The sequence below is a fragment of the Staurois parvus genome, unplaced genomic scaffold (genome assembly GCF_062004578.1).
Source record: "Staurois parvus isolate SC_StPar_1 unplaced genomic scaffold, SC_StPar_1.0 ptg000525l, whole genome shotgun sequence".
Lineage (NCBI taxonomy): Eukaryota > Metazoa > Chordata > Amphibia > Anura > Ranidae > Staurois > Staurois parvus.
Window position 1 is genome coordinate 9,344,153 of NW_028318321.1, and position 23,552 is coordinate 9,367,704.

The 23,552-nt window shown below is 41.4% G+C and overlaps 1 protein-coding gene across 1 annotated transcript in view; it reads left to right on the forward strand.

The window, feature by feature from the left end:
* Nucleotides 1-12,016: 12,016 nt before the first annotated feature.
* The window catches only part of SLC35G1 (solute carrier family 35 member G1), a 45,223-nt gene continuing 33,687 nt past the window's right edge, over nucleotides 12,017-23,552 (forward strand). The window contains exon 1 of the mRNA XM_089690322.1: nucleotides 12,017-12,331. Coding sequence (XP_089546448.1) covers nucleotides 12,049-12,331 — 283 coding nt within the window. The 5' untranslated portion in view covers nucleotides 12,017-12,048. The remainder of the gene's footprint in view (nucleotides 12,332-23,552) is intronic.

A 23,552-nucleotide genomic window follows, 5' to 3' on the forward strand; every position in this document is an offset into this window, starting at 1 on the left:
TTCCTGCCAAGAAACTCCACCCCATGTTGGGGGGGATTCCTTGCCCACAGGACTGGTAGAGTCAGAACAGCTGCATGAGTCTGGGGAAACTGAGAACAGTGAGGTGTCTAGTGAGTGCAGGGAACTGGAGAAAGTCCATAAGACTCAGAAGAGTGAGAAAGGAGAACCCCTACTGAGAGGCCAGCAGTGTGCCCATTTAGCTGAAAGTTGTAATTAAAGGCTGAGTGAGCCAGGAAAACCCAGAGTGTCAGGTCTGAGAGACCACAGACAAGAATAGTGGTGCTGCTGGAAAGAGAGCCAGGTGGCTCAGCATTTTTGTTTGCATTTAACTGTGTGAAACTGAGAAGCCCTGCGTGGGAATGTGGACTTTTCTTCATTTTTTTCAAGAAAAGTGGGCTGGTAAGCCTTTAAAAACCACAGTGTGCATGGCATGTGGACAGTGATGTATTTTGGCCTTGTGCTGTCCTAGGCAAGAGTAAAATCGGGTACCCCCACCCCCACCATCTGAATTTGTCCCACGCCAGCCACGGTATACCATTTTGGCACCAAAAATGCGGTACCTAAAACTCTCCATAGGCAACATTTTAAAAGCCTTTACAAGTTACCAGTTTAGAGTTACACAGGAGGTCTGGTGCTAGAATTTTTGCTCTCACGCTGATGTTCATGGTAGTACATCACGTGTGTGAGGGACCTATGTGTGTGTTGCATGTGAGCACGGGGGAACGAGGGTGCTTTAATTTTGTTTTGATATTTTATTATTTCTTTATTTATTTATCTTTTTTAACACTGTACCTTTTTAACTTTCTTTTTTTTAGCAACTTTATTTCTATTACAAGGGATGAACAACATCCCTTGTGATAGCATGGGCCATGACAGGTCCTCTTTATGGAGAGGTCTGGGGTCTATAAGACCCTAAATCTCTCCTCTGGCCTTCAATGCATGCGATCAGCAGCCAGTGAAGCAACCGATCAGACTGATCTGTGTCTAACTGCCAGGCAGACAAAGAGCCAAAACAGGAAGTGACAAAATCCTTGTTGCTTCCTGTCTCTGACATCACACAGTGGGAGAAAAAATGTCCGTTCCTCCCACTGTCTGCCTAGAGCTGGATGTCGCTGGTCACATCCTTACGAGGCTCCCGACTGACCCCCTTGATCATTGCTGCAGTTGCAGCGATGACGGACATATCACCCTTCCCGTCCGAAGACATTTATAAATGTACAGCGGACGGGAAGTGGTTAAACGCCGGACACCTTGTTGGTCAGAACTGTCTATCTCTTACAATGTGAGTGATACTGAACAGAGGATAACGGAAGATAAAAGGTCTGATCTCTGATGCCTTCACTGTAGCTTCTGTTATCCTCTGTTCAGTATCACTCAAATTGTAAGAGAGAGAGACAGTGACCAAAGCATTTCATCACAGTTAAATTATTTGACAAGTAAAGCAGCACTTGGACATATAAAAACGTGAATAGGAAGGCGCTAAAACAACCGTGCATCAAAAAAATGAGTGCAAGTCAACTCTCAACATCATCTAACAAATATTAGTCCTATACCAAATATAATGATATGAGACTCTCAACAACATCTAACAAATGATATTCATCTAACAAATGATATTCCTATATCAGATGTAATAAATGGTGAACACAATATATATATATAGTGACAGTCCCGTGAAGATGTAATTCTGTAGACCAAAAAATGTGCACTTTAACTACGTGCAGATGAATAAGTGAATTTCTCACTCACCAAAAACAATTAACACCGATTAAAGTGGTCAAGTACATAAAATAAGTATTGAAGACCAGCAGCAGAGTCTCCTAGGTTAAACCTCCCGGTTCACCCGTAAATCACACTATATACTGTACGGTCCTAGTGCTTTACCTTTAAAAATTTGATTTATTTATAAATAGTAAAATACAAGAGAAATAAAATCAAATGGAAAGCATGTCACAAAGGATGAAATGTGGTCCAAAAATCCCTGAAGGTGGTCTGGTGGGGGACTGTAGACCTCTAGGTGGCTGGTGCATTTCGAGGTTGTACCTCTTCCTCAGAGCCAGGATAAAGGGGCACAGGATAAAGATGCAGAGCATGCACAGGGAGAGGGAGAGAACAAGAGTAAAGCATCATGGGAATGAGGCTGTTACACACAGGAGAATCTTATCCATCCTAAGAGAGATCAATACAGCTAAAGGCACTGTAATTGCGTCTTTTGAAATGGTGAAAAATAGAAGTAGCTGTTTTGCTGGGGGTGAGTGTAATGAAGGGAACCCTTTTTTTTTATTGTGTACAGTTCATTTTAGTGACATGGGCCCTTTTATAGGTGAACTAACTCTTTAAGCATCCTTTGCTATCCCACATATTGTAATTAAACTGATCACCATAAAGCCGTGCTAAGTCTGCTATGCCCATAATTTGCTTCTTTCTCACTCCTAGAGTGACATCTCTGGAAATTGTATAATCAGAGTGTAACAAGAGGAGTTGGAGCTATCCTTGAATCATGGTGGCATCCAGTCCATAGAGACTTTTCTTGTGCCAAGGGCTTTACATAAAGAACAGACCAGTTTCTCTGATATAACCACAGACATTTACACCCTGGGGGCTGTCACCATGGCAATAAGCCAAAAGTCCTTTTGGCATCATAAGGTTGTCCCTCAGGATGTAGCTGTAGGATCACTGCTTTTCCATGATAACGCCATCTGTTTTTGTTCCAGTTTGAGCTCATATAATTTTGAGGTCTAAACACTGCAAGGAAGGTATTAAAGTGTAAATATATCCTACTAGTCCTAGGTTAGGAAGATTTACCTAAATATATCTCTTTCTCTCCAACAGAGCCATACCAACCAACTCAGTCCTCCGTCCAAGCTGTAACATCATCTCATCCTTCAGCTCTAAAATATTGTTGCTGCTATTACTTATCTATTATATGACTATTGTAGCTATTATTACTGATCCTTTATCATAATTAAAAAAATAAAAGATTGTAAGAATCTGCTGCCCTCTACTGTCTGAATTTATAAATGCCTGTAAATATATTATGTATGCACTTGCTGTCCCTGGGTTGCTGGCTTTGAAAAGAGAGGGAGGGAGAGAGAGGGAGAGAGAGAGACCACATATCCACATACAGGAGATGCATTACTGCTATATAGTATGTTATCCAGGCGAGAAGCAGAGACTATTAGGTAATTGTTCATGTGTTCTGGCTGTGTAACGTTATGTTCACATCTAGCCATTCCTGCCTGCCTCATTTGTCTCAGTCAGTGAGGAGAGGAAGTCCCGGGATAGTTGAGTCTCCAGTTGCTGGATCAAGAGGGGCTTAGTTGAGGTGGGGGAGGAGCCTGAACATGGCGGCCAAGGAGAGCACGAGGCAGCAGCTTCCCGCTAGGCTCCGCTTCCTGACCTCCCCAGGGGCCCTCTAGATGCATGTTAAGGAGGGGCAGACTCACCGGAGTGCGGGGGGCATTGGTGGAGCAGTCGGAGGGTCAGTGATGTGAGGAGCGGTGAGGTGGAGAAGGAGATCGATCCCCCTGAGCTTCACGTAACAACGAGCCGGGTTGCCAGGAGACGAGGTGACGAGGCGGGACCACGTGGTAAGCCGCGGAGGATCACTGGGAGGAAAAGAAGCCGGCCGGCGTCCCAAGGAGAGCAGGAGGTGCCGGTTCGCTCCTGGCTTCGTTCCCCGGCTTGCTGTATGGGCTTAGACCCAGGAGACCCAGCTTGCTGTTAAAGGATGGACCCCAAATAGAAGTGGGCTATAAAAGAAAGGCCCAGGAGACCCGGAGGAATCCCCCTGTAGGACTGAGCATCTGAGGAAAGCCCTCCACCCGAAGAACATTGAAAGAGAAGGGTGAGTGAGAGCGGCTGGCGCTTACTGTATGCTGATATCCTTAGTGGTATAGAGGAGAAAAGGGTGAAGGAGAGGAGCGGGGGATTCCCAAGGGTCATGAAGAAGTAGTGAAGAGAAGAGGACCAAGGTGACTTAGAAAAATAAAGTAAAAGGAAAAATAGTAGGCAAGGCTGGGTCACAAAATATAGACATTTGGTATCTTCCTGTCTTGAACATATAGAAGAAAATAAGACCCATAGAGGACATGAATAATAAAGGAGTTAAAGGAAGTGGGCTCAAAGGGTCTCAAACGGGTACGATTAAGAAATATACATCCCAAGGAAACGTTACTCCAGAAAGGTCCCAAGGCGCAAGCGAAAAGAGTGAAATGGAAACTAGTCTGGGAAATAGCCCTAGATTATCATTGGGCATGAACAGTAGTTGCAGTCAACAAATGGCGAAAATTATGGAGAAAGAATCTGACAGTGAATTACAAGTACCAAATACAAAAGAGATGACAGAAATGTTTCAAAGTTTGGAGAAAATGATAAAGCAAGAAATGACAACTATTCGAAATGATTTAGGGCAGCTGTTATTGAGAGTGGAAGAAACGGAGGAGAAAGTTAAAAATCAGGCCCAAACCATAGTCAATTTAGAAAAGAAGATAACAAATTTGGGGAATGTTCAGAAAAAATTGCTTTATAGGATGGAAGTACAAGAAAATAAAGAAAAGAAGAGTAATCTCAGGGTACGAGGAATTCCAGAGACTGCAAAAGGGGAAGCATTGTATGAATTAGTTTGCAGCATTTTAAACTCCATAATGGACAGACCTGAACTAGACTTGATTAAATTGGACGGAGTTTTCAGAATAGAAAGGCTCAAACAGGTTACTGGGAGGGAGAGACCGAGAGATACAGTTGTCCAATTTCAAAAGTATGGGGATAAAGATGAGATCTGGAGGAAGATCAAAGGAAGAACAACAATTAAGTATGGAGAAATAGATATCCAGATTTTTGCGGACTTAACACCAGAGACCCTGTCGAGAAGGAGATCCCTGAGACCCTTGTTGGAGCAAATGAGAAAACAGAACATGCAGTATAGATGAGGAACCCCAGCGTGCCTAATTGGATGGAGAAATGGAGCTACAGCCTACCTAAGATTTCCGGAGGAATTGAGAGACTTTTGTGATAGACTGGACTTGCAAAGAATGGAAATAGTTGGGTGGGAAGAAGAAGAAGGAGTAATAGAAGCTATAAGAAGAGAGGACTGGCAGTGGGTCGGAGGGGGAGGGGGGAGAGAGGGAGGGAGAATTAAAGGAAAGGAATTTTTTTTTTTCTTCTTCTTCTCCCTCTATCTCTCTCTTCCTCTCCGTCCCCCATCTTAAGATATGATACCCCCTCCAGAGTTTCAGTTCTGGGGGGTTGGTGGAAATTTTCTGAGTCAATTGGATAGAGAGAGGGTAATTGGGGAGGTTGGAGGAGGGGAGAGATGTTCATGGGCGGAGGTCAACCCCAAAATCTTAAATCAAAGGTGGGATTAGGCCCACAAATGATTAGTAGGCAGTTTACAAGCTTAAAAAGGGGTGGGGGAGGGGATGGGGGTAGGGGCTTAGGTGGGGAGGTGGAGAGGGAGGGATTTTAGGGTCAACACTCTGCATGATAGAGCAAGGTATAAAAGCAAGGAAAGAGGAGGAGGAGGAGAGTTGGAGGAGAAGCAGAAAGAATTAAGAAGGAAGATGGAAGAAATACAGTTTATAACTTATAATATGAATCGGTTGAATTGTCCTGGGAAAAGATTTAGATTATTTAAAGAGTTACATCACAGAGCATCTTCAGTAGTATTTTTGCAGGAGACACATTTTGAGAGAGTCAAATGTGAAGTTAAAATCTAAATATTATCCAATATGGTATTACGCCGACTCCCCGATTAAAAGAGCAAAAGGGGTTGCAACAGGGTTGGCAAAGAATATAAGCTTCGAGCTGGAGGATAGAAAGACAGATCCGGAGGGGAGATTCTTGTTTTTAAAAGGTAAACTACAAGGAATCGAGTGCATATTAGCCAATATATATTGTCCTAATAAGAAGCCGGAGATGTTTTTGAAGGGTGCGTTGCAAAAACTGATGGACTTTAAAAAAGGCTGTTTGATAGTAGCGGGAGATTTCAATTTCTGTATGGACCCACAAAAGAATGCTACCTCTTCTGTGCAGAGGGAGGGGGGTAGGTCTCTGAGAGTTTTGAAAAAGGTGATTCATGAGTACCAACTGGTAGACATCTGGAGAATTATGCATATGAATGATAGAGACTATACCTTCTTCTCAAATGCACATGAGATATATTCGAGATTGGATTATATATTAGTAGACCACCAACTTATTGAATTTCTGGTTAAAGTAGAAATAGAAGCAAGGACACTCTCGGATCACGCACCTGTTATAATGAAAATGGGATGGGGAAGGCGGTGGACAGGAGGTTTAGGATGGAAGTTAAATGAGGCGCTTCTTCTGGATAAGGATACTGCTCAGAAGATTGGGGAAGAGATTAAGCTATATTTTAAGGAGAACGAGACCGAGGAAGTGTTGATAGCTACAGTGTGGGAGAGCCATAAGGTATATATAAGAGGAATCTTGATTGCGATTAGAACAAAAAAGAAAAAAGAGAGAAAATTAGTGGGCTTTTAAAAGAAATATTTGACCTGGAACAGATATACAAGAATAAAATAACAAAAGAAAGAAGGCAGAAGTTAATAATTAAGAAAGAAGAAAAAAAGACATTGATGGAAGAGGAGAAGAGTATATAATAAAGTATTAAGTGAGAGATACAGATGGGGAGATAGACCAGGAAAATATTTAATGAGAGCCCTGAGTAAAAAGAAAAACAGGAATTATATAGATAAAATAAAAAGCCCCAAGGGGGAGTCGATTCATTCAACTAAAGAGATTATTAAAGTGTTTACGGAGTACTATAGAAAGCTGTACAATATTAGTTCCCAAGTTTCTTCAAAAGACACTAAAGAGGTGAACATTGAAAAAAGGAAGATATTTCTAAAAAATGTGGGCCTGCCAAAATTAAGCGTAACACAATTGAACTCCCTGGATGCAGAAATTACCCAGGAAGAAATAAAAGCAGCACTAAAAAGTACAGGAGCAGGGAAAAGACCAGGACCAGACGGTTATACCGTGAGGTACTATAAAAGATATACTGAATTATTATTACCTAAGTTGAAGAAATATATGAATGCCTTGGGAAGTGGGATGGAGATGAGGAGAGAATCTTTACAGACCCATGTAGTTCTTATTCACAAGGAAGGAAAAGATGCTTCTCAGTGCTCCAGCTGTAGACCAATTTCATTACTGAACACTGATACTAAGCTGTACGCAAAGGTTTTAGCAAATAGGTTGAAAGATCTAATGCCTGAATGGATACATGGGGATCAGGTGGGCTTTGTCCCAGGGAGGGAGGGTAGAGATAACTGGTTGAGAACTCTGATGCTCATTCAGAAAAGCAGAAAAGGAAAAGCTCCGGTGGTAGTGCTGTCAATCGATGCCGAGAAGGCATTCGATAGAGTTGACTGGGGCTTTATGATGGAGACCCTGGAAGCCCTGGGGATTGGAGAGAAAATGCGAGAGTGGATAGGAAAATTATATAGGGAGCCCACCGCAATTATTACGGTAAATGGGGAGAGGTCGAAACCCATTGGGATGTCAAATGGAACAAGACAGGGTTGCCCACTGTCCCCTTTGTTGTACGTTCTGTCATTGGAACCCCTGTTGTCAACAATAAGGAATAGTAGGGATGTAAAAGGAATTCAGAGAGAAACTACAGAACATAAAGTAGCAGCCTTTGCGGATGACTTGTTGCTGTATGTGGGGAACCCCAGGATAACACTTCCAAACTTAATGAAGGTACTGAAGGAATATGGAGAACTATCAAACTTAAAAATTAACCCAACAAAAACTGAGATTCTGAATATTAATATACGAAAGGGTGAAAAAGAAAAAATACAAAAGGAATTTCCCTTTATATGGAGAGAAAGAGATATAAAATATCTAGGAATAAAACTCACTGCTTCACATAAGTATTTGTATAAACTAAACTATATTTCAATGTTACATGAGATCAAGGAGGAATTAAAAACATTAGAAGGAGGAAACCCGTCATGGATAGGACACATAAACCTGATAAAAATGGTAATTGTACCCAAAATACTGTATAGATTTCAAACAATTCCAATCAAACTCCCAGAAGCTTTTTTTAGGACAATGAAAGAATGATAACAAGATATATATGGAGAAATAAAAAAACAAGAATATCCTATGAATCGTTAAGCAGGAGTAAAGAGAAGTGTGGATTGGGATTGCCAGATGTTAAAAGATATTACAAAGCAGTAATTTTAACAAGAATCTATGATTGGACATATAATTCAAAAGGGAAAAGTTGGGTGAAAATTGAGAATGAACTTAGTGGAACTAGTTTGAGTAAGGTTATATGGGTGCCAGCACAGTATAGAGGAATTAAAAGTAGTACAAGTTTTTACACTTTAAATGTTTTAAGGGTATGGGATAATTTGCACAAAAATATGAAGTGGGACTTCAATTCTATATTAATACCACTAGGAAACACCGAGTTTTTCCCTCAGGGCAGAGAAGAAATAACAGGGAAATGGTTTAAAAAGGAAGATGTTCAATTGAGAGATATATCGGGGCAGGGGGAATTGGGATCACTTAAAGATTTGGAAAAGAAAAAGGGATAGATGAGTGGAGATATCATCAATTAAAATGTTTTATTGGGAATCTCCCGAAACCTTTGAGATTAACCATTAGCCGCCCGGCCTATAGCCGTTTGGCGATGGCAAAAATGCTTCACCATTCCGGGAGCACGCCATTTGGCATCCTCCCGCACATGCGCAGTTCGCGCGGTTGCAGAGCCGCGCAGCGGCGCGATCTGTCACCGTACGTGTACCTCGGACACGGCCGATGACAGATCTGAGTACCGGCACCCGTTGCTGGTACCATGTGACCTGCTGTGACCAATCTCAGCAGGTCACATGACAGTTGTATACAATGGATGGCTTCATTCATGCCATCCATTGTATACTAGTGCCTAGCTGTGAATGGTCACAGCAGGTCACATGCACATGTCATGTTATTAGCTGTGGCCAAATCACAGCTAAGCACAAAAAAAAACTGAATGAATCGATTTCATTCTGGTAAATGCTTGCTTATAGCAAAGTAATTCTTTGCTATAAGCAAATTGTGTAAAAAAAAAAAATACTGATCACTTCCCCAAAGTAGTACAATGTAGCAGAATACATCTCGGCCTAAATTTATGAAGAACACTTATTTACAAACTTTTATAACAGAAACAAAGAAAAACATGTTTTATTTCAAAATTTTCGGTCTTTTTTTGTTATTTAGCAAAAAATAAAAACCCCAGCGGTGATTAAATACCACCAAAAGAAAGCTCTAGTTGTGTGAAGAAAAATATAAAATTTTAGTTTGGGTACAACGTTGTATGACCGCGCAATTGTCATTCAAAGTGTGAGAGCGCTGAAACGTGAAAAATGGCCTGGGCAGGAAGATGTAAAATTGTCCGGTATTGAATTGGTTAAAAAAGGATTGGAATTTGTTTGAAAGGATGTTGGAGTCACGAGGGGATGGGAAGCACAGTACAGCTAAAGTATATAGAATACTCACTGAATTAGACACGAACACAAAGTTAATTTATATAACTAAATGGGAAAGAGATATGGGGGTGGTTTTAGATGAGGATAAACAGAAAAAGATATATAGATTGACTCACGAGAATATAAGTATGAGAGAGGTGGAAATAAATTATAAGTGTTTGACAAGATGGCACATCACACCGAATGTTGAGCACAGGATGAGTGTGGAGAATTCAAAGTGGTGCTGGAGGGGATGTGGAGAGATTGGCACAGTGTTTCACATATGGTGGGAATGTCCGAAAATTCAAGTTTTTTGGAAGTTAATAGTTAAATTGATTAAGATAATAACTGGGATTGACATAGGGTTGGATCCAATGATTTGTCTATTACATAGCATTGAGCTATCGGTAAATAAATACAAAGAATCAGGTATATGGTACTATCTTAATGCTGCAAAAGGCTTGATACCCAGGTTTTGGTGAAAAACAGAGGTGCCGAAGGAGGAAGACTGGGTTAATAGAGTGAATCAGATCAATAGAATGGAAAAGCTTTATCATATGCAGGAAGACAAGATGGGGTTATATTATGCGAAATGGGAAAAATCTGGATTGAGAGTGAAATATAGGAAGTTATAACTTAGAATGATAGATAAGGTTCTCTTGCTTTAATAGAAAAGAGTGGGGGAGAAGGCAGAGGGGAAGGAGGGGGGTGGGGTTGGGGGGAGTGGGGGGGAGGAGGGAGGGAAGAGGTTTAGAGAGGAAAATGTAGAATGGTTTTAGATATTTAAAATGTGTTTATGATGGAATTTTGTGACATTATGAAAAATCAATAAATATTTAAATTAAAAAAAAAAAAGAGGGTCTTATGTGAGTATTAGGGGGGTATGCTGCACAGAGGTTTTTTACCTTCATGCATAGAGTGCTATGGAACCACTTTAACAAACCATCACATGTGTTTTATTATACCCATGTGAAAGAGCCCTAGTGACAAAAAATATTTTTTTGTTTTTTTTTTATTTTATTTTCGACCTCGTACACACATTCATGCATAAAACACGATGGAAAAAACATGTAGATTTGACATGCAGAAGATTTTATAGATGTTGACATATGCATTTTTTATGTACATTTTCAAAATATATCCTGTGACATCACTTCCTCTTCCCTTTTGTGGACTGAGATAAACTGTGAGTTTTGGGTCATATATGAATGTAAGGGAAGACCCAGCAAAAAGTAGAATGAAAGTATGGGGTTCCCCCTTAGTATCCATACCAAACCAGGGGCAGACTGACCATTTAGAAACTCGGGCGCTGCCCAAGGGCCCGGGGTCAGTAGGGGGCACCATGAGATACCCCTGGTACCTTTTTCATAGGCTTTTTTGAGTTTGGGCAAGGACACAGGGGCCCCATGATCCCCTATTGCCCAGGGGGCCCCATGACTTGTCAGTCCGCCCCTGTACCAAACCTTCATCCAGGATTAGGATCTGATATGAATAGGAAGAGGAATCCAGGTAAAAACATAAAAAAGTAGGGTTCCCCCAAAATATTAACCATGGACCCTTATCTGAGCACACAGGAGAACAAGTGTGCTGCCTCCCTCCCAAACCAAGCCGAGCCAGTGTCCTCAACATGGGGACCCCCGTGGCAAAGAATCTTGCAGCCTTGTTGATGAGGACAATGGCCTCTTCTCCACAGCCCTGGCCTAGTGGATGGGGGGGGGGGTCTACAAGTGGGGGGGGGGGTTATCGGAATTTGGAAGGTCCCTTTAACATAAGAGAACCTCCAGATATCTGCCCACTGTGTAAAGAACCCCTCAGTTACTCCCCCAAAAAAGATTAAAAAAATCCACAATTACTCCTTAGGCACCATTCACACCCAGGGGCGGACTGACAACTCATGGGGCCCCCGGGCAATAGGGGATCATGGGGCCCCTGTGTCCTTACCCAAACTCAAAAAAGCCTATGAAAAAGGTACCAGGGGCATCTCATGGGGCCCCCTACTGACCCCGGGCCCTCGGGCAGTGCCCAAATTTCCAAATGGTCAGTCCGCCCCTGTTCACACCTTTTCATCATCACGCTTAGGGCAGCCTGTTCGCTTAGTTAGGATGCAATATGCGTGAAAATCACACCAAAAGGAGAGCATTTTTTTAAAAATCTCACAGCAGAAAAACGCCTGCTACATTGTTGGCGTGTTTTGGCAGCAACTTTTCATGCACGTTAGCGCCTGCGAAATAAAAAAAACTGCACGTTTGGGAGGTATATGAATTTGCTTGTGTTCATTTAAACCCTCAGCATTCACAAGCCCCATTATGTGATTTCATTTCAGCTTTGTAAACATCCGATTGTATTATAATAACAGACAATAACACAGACAATACATGTTCTGCACACAGATCGGTGTACTGGGGACTCCCAGCCTGACAGTGATCAGAATGTCTCTGCTGTGGCTCCTGTCAATGTCACTGTCTAGCTCCGCCCAACTCTCAAGGTCTGCTCTCTGCTGCCACCTGTGGCCATTCATGAAACACACACACTACCAGTGCAATCAGATCCCCTGGCCGCCATGGGCTGCGAGGATCGGGATGTCAGCGAGGTAGACCCGGAGGTGCTGGAGCTGGAAGGACTGGACCGGACCCCCCTTCCAGAGAGGAATGGATGCATCCAGAAAGGCATATGGGAGGCCGACGGGCAGAGCGGAGCACTCCGAGAAGAGGGGGGGACGGGGGATCCAGGTGACCAGAGCCTTGTCACCTCTGACTGTCCCCGAGCTGTGGTCAGTCCGGAGGAGAAGAGCCGCTGTCCGCACTTGTCCTGTGTCCGACTGATGGTGACCGAGGAGGAGAGCGGTAAGAAGTTCGCTCCTTTCTATCCGGGGATTAGTGACACTTCTATATAACGATCCCTTCTCCTATCATATGTGACGTCATCATGGAGGACATCCCTGGCCATACACTGGTCACCATGGTACCTCCACTGTCATCACCTGTATCACCCCACGGGCACGTCACCTCACACTATGCTATGGAACGAAACACTATACAATGTAACAAAACTCCATGTAACAGAAGAATGCATAGAATGAAAAACGAAACACCATACAATGTTACATCATATACAATGTAATACTAAACACCATACAATGTAACATCATATACAATGTAATACTAAACACCATACAATGTAACATCATATACAATGTAATACTAAACACCATACAATGTTACATCATATACAATGTAATACTAAACACCATACAATGTAACATCATATACAATGTAATACTAAACACCATACAATGTAACATCATATACAATGTAATACTAAACACCATACAATGTAACATCATATACAATGTAATACTAAACACCATACAATGTAACATCATATACAATGTAATACTAAACACCATACAATGTAACATATACAATGTAATACTAAACACCATACAATGTAACATCATATACAATGTAATACTAAACACCATACAATGTAACATCATATACAATGTAATACTAAACACCATACAGTGTAACATCATATATAACGTAATACTAAACACCATACAATGTAACATCATATATAACGTAATACTAAACACCATACAGTGTAACATCATATATAACGTAATACTAAACACCATACAATGTAACATCATATACAATGTAATACTAAACACCATACAGTGTAACATCATATATAACGTAATACTAAACACCATACAGTGTAACATCATATATAACGTAATACTAAACACCATACAGTGTAACATCATATACAATGTAATACTAAACACCATACAATGTAACATCATATACAATGTAATACTAAACACCATACAATGTAACATCATATACAATGTAATACTAAACACCATACAATGTAACATATACAATGTAATACTAAACACCATACAATGTAACATCATATACAATGTAATACTAAACACCATACAATGTAACATATATAACGTAATACTAAACACCATACAGTGTAACATCATATACAATGTAATACTAAACAGTATACAGTGTAACAAAATCCCTATATGATGTAAGACTAAACACTATATAATGTAGCAAAATACTATACAATGTAAAACTAAACACAATGTAACTAAATACTAAACAATGTGAAACAAAACACTATACCATTTAACAAAATTCTATAAAATGTAAAATTAAACACTATACCAGTGGTCTCCAAACTGCTGCCCTTTGCTTGCCTTTATCCGACCCTTGGGGCACTATTTCATTCACCAACAATTGGGCACTGTTCCTGCCAATGACACCAGCAATGGGGCACAGTTCTTGCCAATGACACCAGCAATGGGGCACTATTCCTACCAATGACACCAATGATGGGGCACTATTCCTACCAATGACACCAATGATGGGGCACTATTCCTACCAATGACACCAACAGTGGGGCACTATTCCTACCAATGACACCAACAGTGGGGCCCAATACCACCAACGATGGGACACAGTTCCTCCCAATGACACCAAGGATCGGGCATTGTTTCTCCAACTGATGCTGGGACATTTTCTACTCCCGGTGGCCACATTGCAGCCCCTCTAAAGTCTGAAGGACAGTAAACTGGCTCTTTGTTTAAAAAGTTTGGAAACCCCTGCACTATACAAACGTAACAACACATACAATGTAAAACTAAACAGTATACAATGTAACAAAATTCTATACAATGTAAAACAAAACACTACAATGTAAAACTAAACACTATAAAGGGTATCCAAACTCAATGCAATGTAACTAAATACTTAACAATGTGAAACAAAACACTATACAATGTCACAAAATTCTATACAATGTAAAACGTGTTTCAGGTTTGAGTATTTTCTATAAAATAAAGAGAAGTTGCAGCACTAAACACAAAAATATTGAATAATGTCAATAAATAAATACCATCAAGTGCGAAAAAATAAAATTCACATAAAACATAAAATAATATACATAAGTCCTTTTGTGGACTGCGATAAACTGAATAGAATAGTCTCAATGTACACTGTATAATAAATCTTCACCCAGTGATCCAGGAACAACAGACGTGTCACCTCCACCAATGGCTAGAATGGAAACCAATGGCCAGAAGATGCTGCTGTTTAGAAAAACAGCAATAGCACTTGTGTGATAATAAATTCCCAAGGTACAATCCTTCAGTGTATCAGGAAACTTGATAGTCCTCCTCTATCCCGCTTCACCAGATGTCAGTACATGCACTTTCATCATAAGGTGCCACCAGACACTCGTAATGGCGGCACGACCTCCAGCAATAACGCCTAACAACACAACGCAGTTTCGCATGACAGCACATCCTCGGGGGTTCATAAACTAACAAATAACAGCGGCCATCAATATGTAGCCCATCTATACAGACAGTCTATACAGCCCATCTATACTCACCGTCTGTATAGATGGGCTACATATTGATGGTCGTTGTTATTTGTCAAAACAGTGAATTGGCCCTAACTAAGCTCCTGTACTTTTTTGAGTATTTTGTGACAAGCTGTGCAATGTTCAGGGGTAATGTGCCCATTGAGAATAATAAGATTTATCTATTCTCCATTCTCAACTGAGCGTATTGTTGTGCATTATTTAACATAGCGCTACCCCCACAGGGGTCGGTGATTCTCACTGGTTATTTCCCAGATGGCTCACAGGCTACCAAGCTCCCATGCAACAGTTCAGGCAAACAATCTAGAGGTTGTCATTTTGTAATTTACTGCTTGTAGAACTTGGGGCGGGAGAGGGATTGGGGACATGGAATACCCAAAAACGTGCAGCTCAAAGCAGTTGGAGGACATTCTTCTCCTTAAGCATGTTAAACAATCTAGAACCTCCATAGCTGAAGACCATGAGGAAATTTTCTGAATGGGTTGGAAACTAAATACATTTTCCCCAGTGCAAATACAACTGTTAGATGGAACCAGTCTATGAAGAATTATTTTTCCATGAATAATTCATCACAGACTGGTTCCATCTAACAGTTGTGTTTGCGATGGGGACAATTTATTTGGTTTTCTTCCATCTAGTCTCCTTTTGTATTTTACTCCTGCAGCACCTCCTCATACTAACAAGGTCAAGTTGACACAAGACTAATCCCATCATGTAAGAACCTCTAGGAGGACTAGCCAACAGACAGAAACAGTAGGTGACTCAATTAACAATGGGACAAAGACACAAGGGTAAACACATCACACCTTATTAAACAGATTACAGTAAGAGACTTCAGCATCAGGTTGTTTTGAGCTGATTATATTTACATCTGCTTAGAGCCTCTGAGTCTAGGAAGGGGGTTGAAGCAGTCAATGCTGGTCTGGTCCTCTAGTTCTCAGAGTCTGTACGGTTTGGGGAGACATGCATTTGAATCTGAAGTAAAACTACTCCAAAAGTTCCCCCCAGGCACACACCACCCAAAGAATAGAGCCCCCTCAAATGCCAGGGCCCATAGTCAGTAGGCAAGAGGCTAGCCTGCAGTCTCCTTCAAAAGACCCTGTCCTGGTTGGGTCTGTCACAGGGACTCTTTCTCATTATAAGAACTTTCCTTTAATAATTTTTTTTATTATATATGGTTTACAAAATTATATATGGTGTAGGGTTTGAGATAATTTTTGGTCCAAATTTGCTATCTTAGTCTCGGCGCCATCACCACTACTTTTTATTCTATCTGAATTGGTTACCTCTTCACAGCAATAGACCATGAACCAGTGTTATTTGACATACAGTGGTGAATACTGAACAATGTAAACTTTCACAGCTGAAGGTGATTCCTTGGCAAGCTAAGGCCTCACAGCTGAGGACCATAAGGTGATTCCTTGGCAGGCTAAGGCCTCACAGCTGAGGACCATAAGGTGATTCCTTGGCAGGCTAAGGCCTCACAGCTGAGGACCATGAGGCAAATTCCTTCAACAAATTCTTCTCCTTAGTACTCATTGAATGCTGAGCAGTCTAAGACCTCACAGCTGAAGTCCACAAGGCAAGTCTTTTGAGTGTCTGGGTACCTTGTGGAAAGCACAGTAGTCAGTAGCCAGTGCAGCTTCCTAACACACAGTCTCAAGGATCAACTTAGGGTTTCTACTCACAAGACCCCAGGACAGCTGCTGGCTTTCAGCTTCCCCCGGACACAACCCAGTGAGTGGGATGGAGCCTCTCGGGACCAAATCCCTTGTGGTGTGGTTCTGCAGTTGTTTTCTGAGTAAAGTCCATTTACTCCTGGGACTTCTGAGGCGTCCTAAAGCAATTGTGTGAATCATGGGCTGCTTGACAACAGCAGCCCTGCATCTCTGGAACCCTCCTGGGGAGAAGGAATTTCAATAGACAGTGGGCAGCACAGTGGCTAAATGGTTAGCACTTTCGCCTGGCAGTACTAGGGTCGTTGGCTCGAATCCCAGCCATGGCACCTCCTGCCTGGAGTTTGAATGTTCTCCCTGTGCCTGCGTGGGTTTCCTCCAGGTACTCTGGTTTCCCCCCACACTCCAAAGACATGCTGGTAGGTTAACTGGATCCTGTCTAAATTGGCCCTTGTATATGAATGTGAGTTAGGGACCTTAGATTGTACGCCCCTTGAGGGTTAGGGACTGAAGTGAATGTACAATATATATGTAAAGTGCTGCGTAAATTGACAGCGCTATATAAGTACCTGAAATAAATAAATAAATAGACACCTCTTAGAAACTCACATAGCTCTCAATATTATGTGTGATAATCTGTGTGGTATGTGTGGGTGACAGGCACTATAAAAGTAAGTTTAATCACTTCTGTACTGGGCACTTTCACCTCCTTCCTGCCCTGGCCTATTTTCAGCTTTCAGCATTGTCACACTTTGAATGCCAATTACTTAGTTGTGCAGTACTGTACCAATATGAAATTGTTAGCATTTTTTTCACCACTGGGGGTTTTTTTTGCTATATATTTGAAAAAAGACTGAGAACTTTGGGAAACAAGCATCTTTCTTAGTTTATGTTATAAAATGTTGCAAATAGATCATTGTTCTTTATAAATTTGGACAAAATTTGATCTGCTACATTTCTTTGGTAAAAATAACCCAAATCAGTGTATATTATTTAGTCTGTGTGAAAGTTACGGAGTCTACAAACTAAGGTACTACTTCCTCTTCTCTTCCTTTCTCTGTTGGGGTTCCCCAAGGTTCTGTTCTGGGACCCCCCCCCCCATTCTCAATCTACACCTCCTCTCTGGGTCAGTTGATTGCCTCTCATGGCTTTCAATACCATTTCTATGCTGATGACACCCAAATCTATCTCTATACTTCTTAGCTCACTTCATCAGTCTCCATATGCATCACTAATCTACTAACAGACATATCAGCCTGGATGTCACAACACTTCCTGAAAATTAATATATCCAAAATTGAGCTCATAATATTTCCTCCCCTACATGCCCCTTCCACTGCCTTCTCTGTCAAAATCAATGGCTCAACCATCAACCCGTCCCCACATGCCAGGGTGCTAGGTGTAATCCTGGACTCAGAACAATCCTTTCGACCCCACATCCAATTGCTGTCCAAAGCTTGCCGCTTCCACATCCGCAACATCTCCAAGATACTCCTCTTCCTAACCAATACCTTCTAACCTTCTAACTCACTCCCTGGTCATCTCCCGTCCTGACTACAGCAACTCCCTTCTTACTGGCTTATCTTTGCATAGGCTTACCCCCCTCCAGTCCATCATGAATGCTGCTGCTAGACTCATCCACCTTACCAACCGTTCAGTGTCTGCCACACCTCTTTGCCAATCCCTCCACTGGCACACACTCACCCAATGAATAAAATTGAAGATACTTACAACTTATAAAGCCATCCACAACTCAGCCCCTAGTTACATCACTAACCTGGTCTCAAAATACAAACCAAAGTGTTCTCCTCATTCCTCCAAAGACCCCCTGCTCTCTAGCTCCCTTTTCACCTCCTCCCATGCTCACCTCCAGGATTTCTCCAGAGCCGCTCTTATACTCTGGTACTCCCTTCCCCAATGTTTCTGACTATCTACAACTCTGTCCACTTTTAGACAATCCCTGAAAACTCTTCTCTTTAGGGAGGCTTATGCTGCCCCCACCCAACAACTGTACATGTATTTTGTCCATGAGCTCATCCCCTACAGTTATTACCTTTTTTATCTCTTGACCCTCCTTCTTAGATTGTAAGCTCTAGCAAGCAGGACCCTCTGAATCCTCCTGTATTCATTTGTATTGCAGTTGTATTGTCTGTCCCTATGTTGTAAAGCGCTGTTTAAACTGTTGGCGCTATATAAATACTGTATAATAATAAAAAAATAATGGTACACTATGTGTAAAATTATTAAGCAAGTGAGTATTTTGACCAAATCATAATTTGTATGCATATTGTTTAACTCCAAGCTGTATAAACTTGAATGCTTATTAGATTTAAGCATATCAGGTGATGTGTATTTGCATATTGATGGAGAGTGTGGCCTAAGAAGATCAACGCCCTATATCAAGGTGTGCATAATTTAATTTAATTTAATATAGGCAGTTTATTTTTCTCAGGCAAAATGGACCAAAAAAGATATTTAACTGACTCTGAGAAGTCAAACATTGTAAAAAGTCTTTCAGAGGGATGCAGCACTCTTGATTTGCTAAGATATTGGGGCGTGATCAAAGAACCATCAAACTTTTTGTTGCAAATAGTCAACAGGATCACAAGAAACCTGTTGAGAAAAAAGGACGTACATTAACTGCCACAGATTTGAGAATAATCAAACATGAAGCTACCAGGAACCCATTATCCTCCAGTGTCGTCATATTCCAGAACTGCAACCTACCTGGAGTGCCCAGAAGTACAAGGTGTTCAGTGCTCAGAGACAGGGCCAAGGTAAGGTGGGCTGAAACCCGACCACCACTGAACAGTACACATAAGTTGAAACATCAAGACTGGGCCAAGAAATATCTGAAGACAGATTTTTCAAACGTTTTATGGACTGATGAGATGAGAGTGACTCTTGATGGACCAGATAGATGGGATCATTGCTGGATCAGTAACGGGCACAAAGCTCCACTTCGACTCAGATGCCAACAAGGTGGAGGTGGGGTACTGATATGGGCTGGTATTATTAAAGACAAGCTAGTTGGACCTTTTCTGGTTGCAGATGAACTCAAAATCAACTCCCAAACCTACTGCCAGTTTTTAGAAGACACTTTCTTCAAGCAGCGGTACAGGAAAAAGTCTGCATCTTTCAAGAAGACCATGATATTTATGCAGGACAATGCTCCATTGCATGCATCAAAGTACTCCACTGCGTGGCTAGCTAGTAAAGGACGTAAGGATGAAAGAATGATGACATGGCCCCCTTCCTCACCTGACCTAAACCCTTTTGAGAACTTGTGGGCCCTTCTTAAATGGGAGATTTATGGTGAAGGAAAACAGTACACCTCTCTGAACGGTGTCTGGGTTGATCGTCAACAGTTTACAACTTGCCTAATAATTGTGCACACAGTGTGTATATATATATATATATATATATATATATATATATGAACATTGGTCAATCCTGATGTACTGAGGGCCTATCTCATTTCCTGAGGCCCTAAACTGCCAGAACAGTACGAATACCCCCCCAATATTGACTCCTTTTTGGAAAGTAGACATCCCAAAGAATTTAGTAAGAGGCATGGTGAATTTTTTGAAGTTGTAATTTTTTTCCCATTCTTTAGAAAATGAAAACAATAAATAAAATGTGTGTTTTTTTTCACAAAATTGTCATTTTAACAACTTATTTCTTACACTCGGCATACTTTCATTTACACCCCAAAGTACATTCTGCTACTCCTCTTGAGCATGGCTTTACTACATGTGTGAGATTTGTTTCATAGCCTAGCCACATAGAGGGACCTAAAATCCAAGAAGCATCTTTGGGCTTTCAAGGAGTATAAATGGCGCATCTAATTTCCTGACAACCTATCACACTTTGAATGCCCTGGAGCACCAGGACAATGGAAACACCCATAAAATGACAATTTTGGAAAGAAAACATCCCACATGTATTTTCTATAAGGCATAATGAGTCTTTTGAACATGTCACTTGTTGCCATAAGTTTTTGGAAAATGTGGAAAGAAAATGAAACCCTTTTTTTTTTTTAACACGTTTTTAATTCATAACATGTTTCTAACTCACGGGATGGACATGCTAAGAAATACTCCCCAAAATACATTCTGCTACTCCTCCTGAGTATGGTGATAGCACACCTAGCCACCTAAAGAGGCGCAATATCCAAGGAGCACCTTTAGGCGTTTTAGGAGAATAAATTACACAACTAATTTCCTATCACATTTTTAGAGGCCCTGAAGCACCAAGACGGTAGAAACACCCACAAAATGACCACATCTTGTAAAGCAAAGCACCCCAATGTATTTCTATGAGGCATAATGAATCTTTTCAACATGTCATTTTTTGCCACAAGTTTTTGGGAAATGTGAAAATGCATTTTTTTAAAGTTGTAAATTTCTAAGCTATTTCTAACACACAGTACAGGCATACTTAAAATACAGTTCAGAACACATTCTGCTACTCTTCCCAAGTATGGAGATACCACATGTGGTATGGGCCCTAGTTCTTTGTGGCAGACATGACACCCCACTACTACTACCTGGCTTTGGACACCGTGACAGATGTTGATGGTTCACTGGAGACACCGAGAGATGTTGATGGGCCACTGGGACACTGACAGATTTGACGGTCTACTAGGGACACTGACAGATGTTGACGTTCCACGGTGACACTGATAGGTGTTGACTGTCCACTAGGGACACTGACAGGTGTTGACAGTCCATTAGGGACACTGACAGGTGTTGACAGTCCATTAGGGACACTGACAAGTGTTGATGATCCACTAGGGACACTGACAAATGTTGATGGTCCACTAGGGACACCAACTGGGTTGCTTACAGGCTGAAGTAGGTGTTTGGAGGAAGGGGGAACAGTTTGTGGGGAGTTTTTTACCTCAATGCAGAGAATGTATTAAGGTAAAAAAAAACTCTTAGACTTTAGAGCTTCTTTAACCACTTCCTTACTGTGTTATAGCCAAAGATGGCTACAGTGCCTCCCCCGTTCTGCGCACATTGAGAGCTCCCTTTCACTGCTGTGTCCCTTGACTCTCTGACTGGCCCTTCTGATCATATGATGGCTATTTCCTATCACGCCATCACACAATGTAAACAGAGATACCTGCCTCTGTATAGGCTCAGTGAGAGCTCAGTGAGGAGTGGGAGAACAGATTGCTGAAGCCAGTCAGGGATCTGTGTGTATGTGTGTAACATCTGTGCCAATGTCCCATCTGTCACAGTGTACCAGTGCACATCGACATCTGTCACAGTGTGCCAGTGTCCCATCAACATCTGCCACAGTGTACCAGTGCACATCAACATCTGCAATAGTGAGCCATTGCAACATCAACATCTGTCGGTGTCACTAATGGACCATCAACATCTGTCAGTATCTCCAGTGGACTGTCAACATCTGTTGCACAAAAACATCTGTCACAGTGTACCAGTGTCCCATCAACATCATGCCTACAGTATAGGTGCAGGCTATTTACATACCTCACGAAGCCTGACTGGAAAACGCATATGATGTTGCTAATAGAGGCCCAGCTGTTACCGCTCACCTCCACCATCACAGGAGTGAACTCTCTGCCGAGTCCAGAGTTATTGCATCAATGGAGAGAGAATATGTGAAGGGATTGGAATAAGAAGAGTCTACTCTTGTGATGGTAAACAGTAACAGCTGTGCTTCTCTTAGCAACAGCCTCAGCAACATCCGGGGAGTTTTCCAGTAAGGCTTCATAAGGTAAGTAAATGGCTTACACCTACAGTATAATATTGGAATTTTCAATTTTGGACAAAATAACACAGAATGTTGTTATCAACAGACGTCCCTTATCCGCATAGACAGTTTTTAAGGAAAGGTGAGGTAAACTATGCCTTTAATTTACAGTGGAAGTTCGACTATTAACTCCCCCACTCCCTTCCACTTGAAGACCTGTAAAAGAAATGTGGGAATTCTGTATACAATTGTATTCTATTTTGTATGCTTTGTCTATGAATTGTACACTGCACTCATTGTTCACACGGCACTAATAATGTTTTCATTATGTTTGCATTCTATCAAGTCCTGATTAGAAATTAGCCTGCCTGTGTAACACCCCTTGTTACCATAAAAGTACAATTGTAATACTAATGTCATACCTATGTAGTTATGTATATAAAAAAACTTCAAATTTGCCGAATAAACAGAACAGTGAGTTGGAAAGATGCTGAGTGTATCTTTTTGTGTCTGTTCCCTACTGCAGTGGTTATTAATTTGGAACCACTAATCAATATGAGGATAGGAGTTGACTATCTATAACATTTTCAGTATTAATGTCAAGAACAGACCCATCGCACTTAAAACGACACAACTGTTATTTCAAAGGTTTTGCTGGTTCGTCCGATAACGTCACAGTTTATTCTTCTTCCCAGTCAGCAATGGTGGGCAGTTCTTGTTTCTTCAGTGCACTAATACTCTGATCCAAGGCTATGTTATGACGCATCCCAAGGGGGAAGGTCCATGATTGCCTGGGATCAAAGGAAGTGGGAATAATGATGCTGGTAGCCATTTAACCCGGAAGTCTATGGACATCTAGTGGCAGAAAGTAATTACTGCAGGGACAGCTTTTTATTATTTTTACCGTTTCTGGACTGTTGCGTTTATTAATTTATTTTTGTTGCCTTTCTTTTTCCTTTTTAAAACTGCATGCTCCAGGTCTGTGGTCCCAATCCTGCCATTATTATTTACAGAGCCATTAATGTGACAAAAACATGCCAGGCAAGATGCTGTTATCACTTAAAGCAGAAATTAAGACAAAAAGATCTTGGTCCCTATGACCTGTAGATAACAGTTCTTTGGGGGGATTCCCCCGTGCGGGTGTGCATGCTGACTGGAGAGGCTGCACTCACAATGGGGGGCACCATTTTACCTGACTGATGTGGGAGGAGAGAGTCAGGCTTTTGTGGTTAAAAAAGTAAAAAAAGGAACAAGAATG